At 39.7% G+C, this 13,909-nt stretch overlaps 1 protein-coding gene across 4 annotated transcripts in view; it reads left to right on the top strand.

Annotated features, from left to right (window-relative positions):
• Window positions 1-13,909, top strand: part of CAPRIN1 (cell cycle associated protein 1) — a 37,687-nt gene extending 23,778 nt beyond the window's left edge. For 3 of the 4 annotated variants that reach the window (XM_063333690.1, XM_063333693.1, XM_063333691.1), the window contains 10 exons: window positions 741-896; window positions 1,749-1,857; window positions 2,336-2,397; window positions 4,641-4,751; window positions 5,304-5,453; window positions 5,655-5,805; window positions 8,654-8,848; window positions 10,081-10,181; window positions 11,022-11,085; window positions 12,643-13,909. In XM_063333690.1, the coding sequence (XP_063189760.1) occupies window positions 741-896; window positions 1,749-1,857; window positions 2,336-2,397; window positions 4,641-4,751; window positions 5,304-5,453; window positions 5,655-5,805; window positions 8,654-8,848; window positions 10,081-10,181; window positions 11,022-11,085; window positions 12,643-12,707 (1,164 nt within the window). In that variant the 3' untranslated portion in view covers window positions 12,708-13,909. The remainder of the gene's footprint in view (window positions 1-740; window positions 897-1,748; window positions 1,858-2,335; window positions 2,398-4,640; window positions 4,752-5,303; window positions 5,454-5,654; window positions 5,806-8,653; window positions 8,849-10,080; window positions 10,182-11,021; window positions 11,086-12,642) is intronic. The other variant, XM_063333694.1, reaches the window with a different exon arrangement.

Genomic DNA, 13,909 nt, shown 5'->3' with positions numbered 1-13,909 from the left:
TTGCTCTGCTGTCTTTGATAAGGTGGTATTGGAAAGCATGTTGCTGTCTGTACCTTTGTTTATATGCACCATAGTGGAATATGTCTAGTAAATCTGAGCTTTCTTGCCTGCTGTAAGTTGTGCTTCTGCTTCTGGGCTTCTGGTGTCCCCCCACAGTGCTCTCTGCAATCTTCCCATCCCGCAATGCTGCCTGCTGTTCTCTGAGACCATAAATCAGTTAGCTAGGATAACACTTGAGACCTTGGGTCTAGACATGGCTATGAAAATTTAGACTTTAGAAGTCTTACGAAAGACAAAAATTCTGACTCTACTTACATTACTGAAAAGGTATGAGAGAAGAATTGTTCTTCATGTGTGCTTATTTCTGAAACTTACCTTTCCCTAACTTTCTTTAAATTTGCAAATGTTGATAAATTGCTGTCTCAAATCCTGCTCTAAAAAAATCCCCATAATATTGAACCAATTTTTGTTGGTGCTGTTCTTGATGGGGAATAGAATAGATAGAAAGAAAATAGAGCACAGTCTCTAAACTTTCTCATCCTGTGAAGTGCTCGGGTCAGTACCTGGCCAGCACCAGTACTGGCCTGACTGGGAGGATGTGGTATTTTTCTTCAAGAATATTATAGTAATTGTGACCATAATGAATTAGGCAATAGCCATAAATTTCAAGAAATATTGAGTCACTTCTGTGCGGTGCTATCTTAAGCTGAAATTTCAGTCGGTTACTTGTTTCTTATTAGGTTGTAAACTCGCTGCAGCAACAGACACAAGCTACATCTCCTCCGGTTCCTGAACCTCACACGCTCACTACTGTGGCTCAAGCAGATCCTCTTGTTAGAAGACAGCGAGTACAGGACCTTATGGCGCAGATGCAGGGCCCATATAACTTCATGCAGGTATGATGGAACCCACCATGGTACTGTGAAGCTAGAGTCAAAGAAACACAAAATAACGCTTTTTGGATGTTAGTCACGATTTAAAGAGTCTGCTGTAATTTATTTGGAAAATACAGTGGTCTTGCAAACAGTATAGTGCTGTGTGGCAAGATCTCATCCAAAGTCAAAGTACAATGAGAATGTTATTTAGCTTTTTAGTCCTTGTTTGTACTAAATCCACAGAGAAGGCAGAAGGTTGGGCATCATGGGGTGCCGTAGCGTGTATTCTGTTTAAGTGAGACCAGATGTAAAATATCCCTTCTGTAAGCTAGTTCTGAATTTTGTGTTGTGAAAAAATTCTACAACACGTGAAGAGAATGTTTTTTTTAGTTGCTTCTTGAAGGTTCTCTTGAATCTCTAAAGTTAGATCCAACTAGAAATGCATTGGGACATAATGGAATACCTCAGAAAAAGCCTCTCCTCTTCCTCTGCAAAGAAAAGAGTAGACAGCTTGGCAACAAATGAGGCATACACTTTTTATGTTCCTTTTTTTGTTTCTCCCTACAAAGTGTTAATTTAGGATAAAGAACAAAGAGTAGATCACTGCCTATTCTATCAGGCTATTGAAATCTCCCTCCAGTTATCTTTTTGTCAGATAAGCTGTAATTTGTGTACATGGACTGAATTTTTATTGTGATAAATACATTTTGGAATTTTTAGCATCTTCATTGACTTAAACTGTGTGGTAAAACCAGAAATTGTGTAACTGGACTAAGCTTTCTTTATTGTAACCTGGTAATTTCTGCACTCTGAATGTTAATATTTTTAAAATGCAGTAAGTTGGATTTGCTCTTATTTTTATTTTTTTCCCAGGACTCTATGCTGGAGTTTGAGAACCAAACACTCGATCCTGCCATTGTGTCTGCGCAGCCCATGAATCCAGCACAGAATTTGGACATGCCACAAATGGTTTGCCCTCCAGGTTTGTAATGGTAAATCCTAAACATAAATATTGGGAAAGTCTGCAAGTCAGCTATTAGAAATGCTTCAGTTACTGCTACATAGTAAAGAGATCATCACAAGTAATAATACCGCGCAGTTAAAGCGTGTTTTTCTCAGAAATGTGATTGTACTTTTGAAGCATACTATTTGTAGACTTCAGATTCTCACTTGCTTCTACATTTTGCTTGCAAGTGTGGAACGTTTTAAACTTTTTTTTAAATGAACAAAATAGTTTTGCTTAGCCTTTTGGAAATCGCTGGATTATTTTGGACAACTAGAAAAAAAACGTACTTTGCATGGAAATAGTAATTGGTATTTTGAGTGTAGCTTTGCCATGCCAAAGGCATAATCATCTTCACGATGATGAGCTCTCAAATAACTGAGTTGGATAAGATGGTGATGCTGTTCTGTGAAAGGTTTGATTGTACAATGTAGTAACTGAAATTATTTTACTTCAGTTCATGCTGAGTCAAGACTTGCCCAGCCTAATCAAGTTCCTGTGCAACCAGAAGCTACACAGGTAATGTATTTAGTAAATTGTATTTGGGATTTTAAATTATTTTAGTTTTGATGTTATAAGATGACTTCATTCCTAACTATATGACGAACTCAAAGAAAAAGCTGAAGCACTCATTTTGGGAAATTTGTTATGTCCATTATCTCTTCAGCATTATCACTTAGAAGCATTACTACATAGAGCTTTTATGCTATTCAGACATTGCATATCTTCTGTAATGGAATCTTATCAGGTATTACCCTGTTTGGAAAACTGTTGGGTTCAAGGTTGAAGTAGGAGTTTATTGAGGAAACTGCATTTCTAATGAGAGGCCTAACTGAAGGGCACAAGCCCAGAAGCAGTTGCAGTTTGCAGTGCTCGTTGTGATGGCCCAATATGGACTTCTCCCCGTTCTTTCAATCTGTGGAGCTCACCTCAGTCTTCAAATTCGGTGTGTGGATGTGATTTTTCATTTCACAAATAGAGTTCCAGGTGCCTGTGTGTTAGACTGCCATCATTTAAAATCTGTATCCCGTGTGACAGTGGTGAATTTTAAGTGGGTTTTTTTTCATGATTCAGAGGAAGTACTTTGTTTGGAATGCTGCCTGTTAGTGCTACTCTAATATAGCAGTTTAACTTGAGGTTTCTCTGCATTCTGTTCAAGATGGACTAATAAATTGACATGTCACAGAATCACACAGAATCGCAGACTGGTTTGGGTTGGAAGAGACCTTAAATACCATCTAGTTCCAACTGTCCTGCCTTGGGCAGGGATGTCTCCCACTAAATGTCAGTCTTTGCCTAGTACTGTTCTCATTCAGCTTAAGCCATACGTAGTGATATTTCTAATTCAGGTAGAAGCAAGTTGTCCTTCATTTGTGACAGAAATGCCAAACTCAAAAGAACTTGGTTAAAAGGCAGTCTGTATCTGTTGAAGTGGGCATCAGACCACAAATAAATTTAATGGATTAACTATATAGTTTGTGGTGCTATTTTTGACTGGTTCTGTTAAGGATGAGTCCCAGTTGCTTGCTTGGGTAGTATTTTAATACTGCGAGTTTTAGAGCAGTCAGAATGAGTTTGAATGCTGTTTTCAGCTATTCAGCTTTCCTGAAATTCCTGTTTAAGTAGGATTTCTTACGCGTGCTTCTGCAATGTATAAATGGTCTATTCACCTTTTCAGTAAGATGTGCCAGTTTCTTACCGAATTGTCTCGTGATTAAAGAATTTCCTGAATAGGAAAATTAAGCACGTGTGTCATCTCTGAACGAATCTGCTGGTCTCAAGTTATGAATCTGATCCCTGTAGGTGTTTGAAAACAAAAAGAAAAGGCTGGATAGATTGTGTGTCTCAGACTGATGGTAGTATAAATTGCTTGATCTTGTCCAGATTAGATCTGCAAGATTTAAGTCACTTATTTCTATGTAACAGGAATGTGGGTCTTTTCCTGAGTTTCCTCTTTATGTAACTGCTGAAGTGCTAGTACTCTCAGGAGTTCTGTTGTTTTGTAGGTGTAGAATAATTTTTTTGTCAGAGTTCTCTCTGCACTAGCTTTTACTTTATGGTTAAATGATGTCTGTGACTTTACCCCAATGGATTTTTCTCTTCTTATTTTCCTTTCCTCTGCCACTCCTGCCAATGATTCCCTTGGGGATCTTGCAAGCAGTAGCTAAGCTTCCTTTTGAAAGTTCAACAAAGCAATGTGAACACACCCATCAGTTGTTATCGGTTGCCTCTTAACGTCTCCAGTGGCCTTAAATGCAAAGTCCTCTGCTTTGTTGGCCAGTTTTCACTGGACTCTGTGTAAGGGAGCAGAGGCTGTAAAATGAGCAACTTTAGTCCATTGGAAGCATTCTCTATTTCTGTATGAGCTTGGAGTTTCTCTCATTTAAACTTCTGTATATATCTCTGTCTCAGTTTCTTTCCCCAGCTTTATTGTAATGGTAGCTGGGGTTGCATAAGGAAATGAGGAGGAGGATGTGGATGTTCTGCAGTAAAAGCAAATACACGTCCAACTGATTGAGAAATATCCACAGACTACAATCTGGTGGGGGGTGGTTGGTGTGACACGTTAGAGTATATGACAAGATGAGGTGCTTGAACATCTACTTGTTAAAGTACTCAATTTTTAAGGTTTGTAAAGATTTGCAGGAAATACGTACTTTTACTAGAGAGTAACATTCATTCCAGAGTTCTGTGATACTTTTCCTGAAACTGTGTGTGAGCATCAGCTGACTTCTGGGGCGCTTTGGGGTTTATTTTGTCAGGTTCCCTTGGTTTCTTCTACAAGTGAGGGATATACAGCCTCCCAACCCATGTATCAGCCTTCTCACACAACAGAGCAACGGCCACAGAAAGAATCAATTGACCAGATTCAGGCAAGTCAGATTTCACAGGGGTGGGAAGGACTCTGCTTGCAGGTGTGATCAAATGTTAGTCCATGTTTCTTTGTACAAAGCTTTGTAATTTTTAGTTACGTACTGGTAGGGCCGCTTCAGTTCTGTTTAATTTCAAAATTTTGAGCCTGTCTGTGACCAGTAAGTCCTTCATAGTAAGACTTTTTGTCTTAAAAGATTGTTTGTTTAGTTAGAGGTAACATGTCAACAACGGCAGCTAGGCATCAGTGTTGTTGGCTTAGGAAATGTGATTTATTTTTTTCCATTGGCTGGCAGTTAGCCCAAAAACTTGCTCATTTCCCCTTCTAGATTTTTCTAGTTGTGTTTCAAGTTAATGAGGGAAAAGACTGCTAGGTTTTTCATCTCCCATTATGCTGTTGTGAATGAGGCTGTTCAGCTGAAGTAGAAAATACTCATTTGTTGAGGTGAACCTGAGGTATTGTCACTTTTTTAAAAAAAAAAAAAGTGAAGTTTTTAAGTTAATTTTTTGTATTACTCAAAAGCTGCCAAAATGGTCTTTGTTTTAATTATTAGGCTTCAATGTCACTGAATGCAGACCAGACCCCGTCATCGTCATCACTTCCCACTGCATCCCAGCCGCAGGTGTTCCAGGCTGGATCTAGCAAACCTTTGCATAGCAGCGGAATCAATGTTAATGCAGCTCCATTCCAATCCATGCAAACAGTAAGTAATAAATTAATATTGAATCCCTTTGTTTTGGTAGTCATTCCTTGTGTTTTTATGCAAACACTGGAATCAGTCATGGGATTACATAAAGTAGTCTTTGGTTATTCACATTCTCAGACTTGCATACTACTTTACATGATGCGATGAGGAATTGTAAAAAACAAATTGGACCAGAGAGCTATTTTTCTAACATTATAGGTATTCAACATGAATGCACCTGTTCCTCCTGTTAATGAGCCAGAAACCCTTAAGCAGCAAAATCAGTACCAGGCCAGTTACAACCAGAGTTTCTCCAATCAGCCTCACCAAGTAGAACAATCAGATCTTCAGCAAGAACAACTCCAGACAGGTAAACTTATTTGAGCAAAAACTAAAATGGCAATAGCTTGAATAGAGCAGATCATCAGGCTGTGAAGTCCTAGATGATGCAGCAAAGCACGTCACACATTCTGAAATGTTCCTAGTCTTGCCACGCTTTCCCCCGAACAGTACCTGGTTTTTGTTACTCTGTCTCGGCTGGAATATCTGTCGGGGGTGAAATTCAAAAGATTCAAAAGAAATTCAAAATTCAAAGAATTTTGCTACTTGATTCAGTTTTATATGGGTGTGGTGGGTTGACCCTGGCTGGATGCCAGATGCCCATCAGAGCCCCTCTATCACTCCTGTCCTCAGCTGGACGCGGGAGAGAAAACACAGTGAAAGGCTCGTGGGTTGAGATAAGGACAGAGAGACATCACTCACCAATTACAGGCACAGGCAAAACAGACTTGAGTTGGGGAAATCAGTTTAATCTATTACCAATCAAATCAGAGTAGGATAATGAGAAATAAAACTGAATCTTTAAAACACCTTCGCCCCCCGGCTTAACTTTACTCCTGATTTTCTCAGCTGCCACCTCCCCCTGAGCAGCGTAGGGCAACGGGGAATGGGGGTTGCAGTCAGTTCAGCACATGTTGTCTCTGCTTCCTCCTCATACTCTTCCCCTGCTCCAGCGTGGGATCTTCATGAACTGCTCCAGTGTGGTGGGTACCCCATGGGGCCACAGGTCCCACCAGGAGCCTGCTCCAGCATGGGCTTCCCACAGGGCCCCATTCTCCTTTGGGCATCCACTTGCTCTGACATGGGATCCTTTGGGGGCTGCAGGTGGATATTAGCTCCACCGTGGACCTCCATGGGCTGCAGGGGGGACAGCCTGCCTCACCATGGGCAGCAGGGGAATCTCTGCTGTGGTGCCCGGAACACCTTCTTCGCCACCTTCTTCACTGACCTTGGTGTCTGCAGGGCTGTTTCTCTTACGTATTTTCACTCCTCTTTGGCTGCAGTTGTGCAGGTTTCCTCCCCCCCTTCTTAGTTATGTTATCCCAGAGGTGCTACCACTGTCATTGATGGCCTCTGCCTTGGCCAGTGGCAGGTCCATCTCGGAGCCGGCTGGCATTGGCTCTATTGGACATGGGGAAAGCTTCTAGCAGCTTCTCACAGAAACCACCCTTGTAGCCCCACCACTCCCCACTACCAAAACCTGCCATGCACACCCAATACAGGTTTGACGGGATTAAGGATTATTCTAAAGATGAAAGCAGGATAGTGGAGTAACTGCTCTCCTGATGTTAAGGTTGGATGATCCTTAAATTTGCTTTTAAAAAAACCCAACAATGTACTATTTGAGATGACATTTTAAAAAGGAAATAGTAAGCTACAATTGAGAGCAAATATGGACTGCTTCTCACAGACGATGTAAGGTTCATAAAGATCTAGAATCTTTTGCCGAAATCAGTTAGACATGGTTTGAATACAGCAGGCAGAATGCTTTCCAAGTTAGCAACTTCAAAAAAAAAAAAAGTCTGTACAAAGCTGTTGCTCTCCCAGCACACTCCTCACTTTCCACTGAGATAAAATTTGCAGATGCAGAGCGGGATTTTGAGTGAAGGACACAGGACAGAGATGACAAGGGTGAAGTGCTAATAACTGCTGGAGGTGAAGCAGGGAAAAAGAGCCTGATCCTTTTTCTACGAGCTTGAATTTTGTCTTCCTTGCAAGGAGGGATACTGGGGCGGGTAGGTGAGAAGAGGGAGAACCAAGTTTTCCTTGTCTATCTAGATGTTTTTTGAGCCATATACCGCACATGGCAGAAAGACAGTCTGGGGAATGCTGGTGTTGAAGGTGGACCATACAATATGAAATGCTTAGCTTAATATAACAGCTAAGTAAATGTAACTGTTGATACGCAGAAAATGCAGTGCCCTTAGAACAAAACCTGCACACTAATTAAACAATCAAAAGGATGACCACTTCATGCATTTCATGAGAATCAATGGGAAGTTGAGGAGAAGGGAGGATCTACATATGCAAAAGTTCCACAGCACTCCGTGGCTGGGTGAAGTAGACGTGAAGTTGTGCTCCCTGATGGATGATGGAGAAATCTTCCTGAGGGGCTTTATCACTTAAAAATTTTCTTTGAGATCTTACTTCAGCATTTGTTACCAGGCTAAATTTTAAAGCTGTTTTGCTCTTATGTACAGAATTCCATCTTTTATTACTCTTACTGTGCATTTGGTCCTTGGATTGCTTCTGTAATCCACTTCGTTCCTGGTGATTCCTGTGAAGATGTTGTGGCATACCTTACTTCAAAGGTGCAGATAGTCTCAAGCTATCCAGTCAGCTCCTGCCTCTTGATTTACACGTCCTGTATAAAGAAAGGACCCCCCAGCCTGACAGTCAAAACAGCGGCTCTGTTAAAATGTTCCCGTCAATCTCACCTTAGTGAGCACAGCAACACCTAACAGAGGATTTAGTGAAAGCCAAGATTTATTAGTTTCTCTCTGCTAGTTCAGAGAGGAGGAATTATACTGCTTTTTCCAGAGTATGTGTTGCTGATTTTTAAAGGATTTGAAGTAGCACAGGAGAATTGTACCTACATTAGGAACACTTGTTGCTGAGCTTGCACTAGAGACTTCTTGATGCTGACTTAAATCAACTTTCTCCCATTTCTGGGTTATTCTAATATTGTGAGATATCTGACTGCTGTACTTTTTACTTAATTCTGCAGATTATTTTTCTTTGAATGGGTGAGCATTTATTGATGTGCTCAATGGTATTTCAAAGCTTTGAATGTTGAGTTGGCAGAGAGTATATATGGGAACATAAATAAAGAAATGCAGACTTTTATACTTTGTTTTTTCTCCCTGCTTTCAATATAGTGGTTGGTACTTACCATGGTTCCCCGGACCAGACCCATCAAGTTGCAGGTAACCACCAGCAACCTCCTCAACAGAATACTGGATTTCCACGTAACAGTCAGCCTTATTATAACAGTCGAGGAGTGTCTCGTGGTGGATCACGTGGGGCTCGTGGCTTAATGAATGGTTACAGGGGACCGGCAAATGGATTTAGAGGTAAACAGCTTTATTAAACACTCTCATTTGACTTTTGCTTACTTTCTGGAAACACCATCTCAAGATACCAAGTATTAAACTGACCTACTGTTGGTTTTATACTGTAGTGGTATCTCTGCAAGATACTTAAACTTGTAGTAAAAATTCCGTTTGCTTTAGCTAACTTAAGCAACTTAAATTTTAGGTGTTTGGTTAGGCTTCTTACTAGGATGTAAACAAAGAAACACTTACTTTCTGTTATGTGCTGAAGCCTTAGTGTTAATTTGATTAGGCCTCTACTGCAAGTAAAAGCAAACACAGAAATAGCCAACAGAATTTCACAGCCATCAAGGGAGGGATTCAGATGCCAATTGGTACTTCAGAAATGTTTTTTATTTTGAGTTATGGTAGAAGCAGTGTTTTTTAGAGTTCCATGTTTCATCATATTGAGGATAGGCTGGATAATGTAGAAATAAAAGAACAAAAAAGTCCCAAAGCCATTACTCTGAGAGAATTAACGAGAGCGGAGGAATGATAGTTCTGGATAAACAAGAGAGCATTCACGATTCCTGGAGATGATTATATGTGGCTGTCAATATTAATGAAGAGATGTATGTTAGAATGGGAGAGAGAGACCATTTCCTTGCCAGGTGTTCAGGATTAGACTAACAGATACAGTACTGTGTGCTGTCACCATGTTCTCTTCCTCTTGTGTGGTTGGAGAGTAGAGGAGAAACCCGTATAACAAAAATACAACTGCTTGTAGTAGGGAACGCAGTGGTCACTACTTGCGTGCTTAAAATTGATCTGGATTCCCAGTGTTGGACCCTTGGGACTGGAACCATCCTTGGACATGGTTCCCAGCACTCAGGAGAGTCTGCTCAGGAGCAGCTTCTTGCTTGAGTTGGCTGTTGTGGCCTTGCAGGTCACCTCTGTTACATTTAGATCATAGTATTATCTTTAGCTCTGGATTAAATGTTACGTAAATCAAACTTCAAATTACTAGAGCAGTGCATTGAATTGCTGTCTCCTCAGTTCTTACGAGATCTTCATTCCTATTTCTGGGTGATGGTATTAGCACTGGTGTTGCAAACATTTGCTTGACTTGCAGGTAAACAGTACTTAGTAAAAGGGTTTTTGCCCTCAGGTTTAGGTAAAATGCTGTTACTGCATTTCTTTATATGGTAGCATAAAGTAATAGGCAATCATTTCCAAGTGAAAGACTTGTACCCTGTTTGTACCCTGTTCCTTAGGAGGATATGATGGCTACCGTCCTTCCTTTTCCAACACTCCAAACAGCGGTTACACGCAGCCCCAATTTAATGCTCCTCGGGATTATTCAAACTACCAGCGGGTAAGCTATCATTATGTTGTGACAGTCTAGAAGTAGAAGAAAAAAGTACTTGTCAACAAAAGCACTCAAATCTACTAGTCAAAACTTTTCCGAGGGCTTTTTTTATTGTTAATGAAGACAAAAGTTTCTGGTACTAAATAGATACTTGGAAATAGCAGAATACTAAATGTGTTGGTTTTGGCTGATTGATCTATAAAGGAATTACTAAAGAACTCTGCCTTAAACGTAATTGTTTTCACAGCTTTGTGAGAGAAACTTGAAGAACGTAAATCCTTTGAAATTGACTTTTCAAACTTGTTTGGGATTGCCTGTCTTCTGCAATGCTGATACGTTATTCTGAAACTTGCTCAGAATTTCATTGTTCTGAAGGAAGTATGCTCAAAACTTAGACTGACTGGAAAACGTCGAACTCTGCATATCCCTAAACAAGTATTTATAAGTAAATGAGATGACAGATTTCGATCCTGCCGTTAGAATGTCGCTTCATTTATTGACTGGTCCTTCAGCAACTTCATCTGTTTGACCTCTGTATACTTTGAAAAATTCGAACACCAAATATGTCTATTTACATTTCTTACTTCTGTCGAACAACATATCCTGTAACTGGAGAGAGAATTTGTCATTGTATGTTTTATTATTCCTCCTGGGTACTGGTAGGAGTCAGAATTTATTTTTCCAAGATGATTTAAACCAACAAAATGCTATATGTTGAAGTCACAAGTGTTTTGTCAGTGCACATAGTTTTAAAAGCTGCTTATTTTGTTGGCAACTAATAGCTTCCTGAAACGTGACAAAATGCCCAGGTTTTATGTTGTAACTTTTTTCATGTCTTTGCTTCAGGATGGATATCAACAGAATTTCAAACGTGGCTCTGGACAAAGTGGACCTCGGGGAGCTCCTAGAGGTAATTCCTAAGTAGTGAATAATTGATTTGGGCTGAATGGAGGTTTTTAAATCTACCTTCTATAGTTTTGGATTTAAAAAGCCGCCTCACTCCTTATTGAGCAGGTCACAATTAAAGAATAAGCTTACTTTCCTCTGACCTCATAGTTGACCCTGCTTTTGAACGGAGATTGGACTTGGAGGACCTCTCGAGGTCCCTGATGACTGGAATTATACTGTGATCCTTGGAACTTGTAGTGGAAGCGTAGCTGGCTGTTCCTTTGAAAAGAATTTAAAACAACAATTGCTTTTGACACTTTAACAGAACCATTTAGTTCCCTTTTATTAATGAAAGCCGTAGGAAAGTGATTTACTTGGGTTTTTTTGGTGAGGTTTACCAAGACTTAAGATCTACTTACTAGGTGCATTAGTAGTTTGCAGGTAAGACGTGTTTATAAAACAGACAGAGGCTTCAGTTGGCTGTCAGCCTTAAATCGTATGTTACTCTGTTGCAGCCTAATGTCCTACTTCATCTGTTGTGGAAGTCTCTTTTGATCTAAGAACACATAACCTCCCTCCATGCTCATCTGTTACTTGATCTGAGAGAATTGTTGCTTTTAGCTTGTGGGAAGTGTGTCGTCCTGTAGCTTCGTAAGGGTGTTTGCCACATATTCATCTGAGAAAACAAACAAAAAACTCCACATACATAATGAGGCTGTAGTTAAACTTCTAGATAGTATTTTCAACACTGCTTCCACAGTTGTTCTTAGTTTTAGTAGATCTTTGGTGATGAGACTCTCCTGTCTCATCCGATATTTCCATGAGAATATATAGAATATACAGATATTTCCATGAGAATCTTGATTTATTCCTTGAGAGTCCATATCCATGAGAGGCAAGGCTGTACATTGCACTGTCCATGAAACCAGAGTTCTGTGTGGTAGTTTGGTTTTGAAGACTTCTGTCTTTGACTGTCTTGGTACTGACAGCCCTGTAGTGTGGAACTGTGGCCTGAAGTTCAGCGTAGAATTAGGCTGTGGTGAAACTGTGAGCGTATTTTAGGAAGCACAAGGATAATGAAGAAAAGTCTTGAGGTTCATTGTCAGGGGTGTGCAGGCAAACATGAGAGGGATTCCCCAAGAGACCTACAATTCTTATAATACTGAGAACGTGAGCTACCGGCAGTCTCTTAACAAAGGAATAAAAGAACGGAAGTTAAAACATGATTCGTTAGCTCACAGGACTGACTTAAAATACTGTAGACCAATTATTCCTTACATTACTGCAGAACTTTTAGTTTTATATTCATATTTTCATGACTGGATTATATTTTTTTCTTCATTTTTACTTGAAGTGATTTTAAGTAGTTCTGAGGAAAAAAAAGTATTGGGATAAAGCTGAAAACTGTAAAGACAGGTTACATGCTGTTGAGTTTTGATTTGAAGGAGCTTTTAGAACCATACACAGTCTAGATACAAGCCTGGGAATTCTTACCCAGTTTAGACTAGAGCTTTTAGGAATTTTTTAAAATAACCTGACTTCATGCATAATTCAAGTGTCTTTTTTATATGTTTTCTAGGTCGTGGAGGGCCCCCAAGACCAAACAGAGGGATGCCTCAAATGAATGCTCAGCAAGTGAATTAAAGAAATTCACAGGATTACATTAAACGCCAAAAACACACTGGCCAGTGTACTATACATGTTACCAGAAGAGTTATTATCTATTTGTTCTCCCTTACAGGAAGTTTGTTGTAAAGGGACTATTTTCATTACCCATAATGACAGGACTACAGTTGCCAGCTTTATATTACCTGGATATGGAAAGGAACGAAACAACGTTTACTCTGCATGTTCTGTCCTAAGCATCATCTTGAGCCTTGCACATGAGATTCAGATTCCTCACCCTTGCTAAGAGTAAAGCAAAAAAGGCAATTTTCAGGGTGATCCCATCTCCATGGTTAACTGAAGTGGCAGGAAAAAACAAAGACTCACTTCTGACATTTAAAAGTGACGTAACAAATTTGGATAAAATCTGCAAATTCATAAAGATTTACTGTGGTGGCAGTTGACAAAACTTAATGTTCCCATGAAAGGATGGAAAAGGTGAAGTGTGGCTTGGTAGAGCAACTGCATTTCAGCTTTTTCTTGTTAAATTGAAGCACTGAACAGTTAAAGATGCGTAGTGATGCATATTTCCCTAAATAGACAAATAGGCTTTTAGCCGGTTTTTGACAAAGAAGAAGCACCCTTAGCTACAGCACTCCTCATCGCCAGGGCCCTGTTTACTGTGGCTAAGGATTTAAGATCGCTTGCATAACTGCTAATGTACTTGTGTAATTTTTATTATTTTTTTTAAAGAAGAAAGAAAAAAAAGCTTTGATTTGGCACTTCAACAAAATTTTGCAACAAATGTGAGATATGATCTGGATGGCCACGGTATATTTGATGTGAAGTATTTAGATATCTCTTTGAAACACTTTTAAGTTTCTTTGATAGCAATGACTTTTGTAAGGATTGGTATTCTCTATCATTCCTTATGACTTGCACATTGTCTGTCACTAATACTTGACCTTGCTGTATTATCACCTAAATAACTGATGCCGGTACTGATGGAAATCTCTAATGGATAATCATAACACTTTTGGTCACATGTCCTTTTGTCTTTCCTGCAGCCTTGAAGGTTTTAAGAAATCTCAAATGCCCGCTGCTGCTGCCCTTTTAATTGCTATCTTTTGAAAAGCACCAGTATGTGTTTGAATTGATTTCCCCTTTTAAGGGAAATGACAGCCAGCAGTTACAGTTCTAATGGTATAAGTAAGACAAATAAAACATGTTTATAAAAATTG

This window comes from Chroicocephalus ridibundus, chromosome 4, assembly GCF_963924245.1.
Source record: "Chroicocephalus ridibundus chromosome 4, bChrRid1.1, whole genome shotgun sequence".
In the NCBI taxonomy this organism is placed as follows: domain Eukaryota; kingdom Metazoa; phylum Chordata; class Aves; order Charadriiformes; family Laridae; genus Chroicocephalus; species Chroicocephalus ridibundus.
The sequence above is the reverse complement of the archived record's forward strand: the minus strand, read 5'-3'. Positions and strand labels throughout refer to the sequence as shown.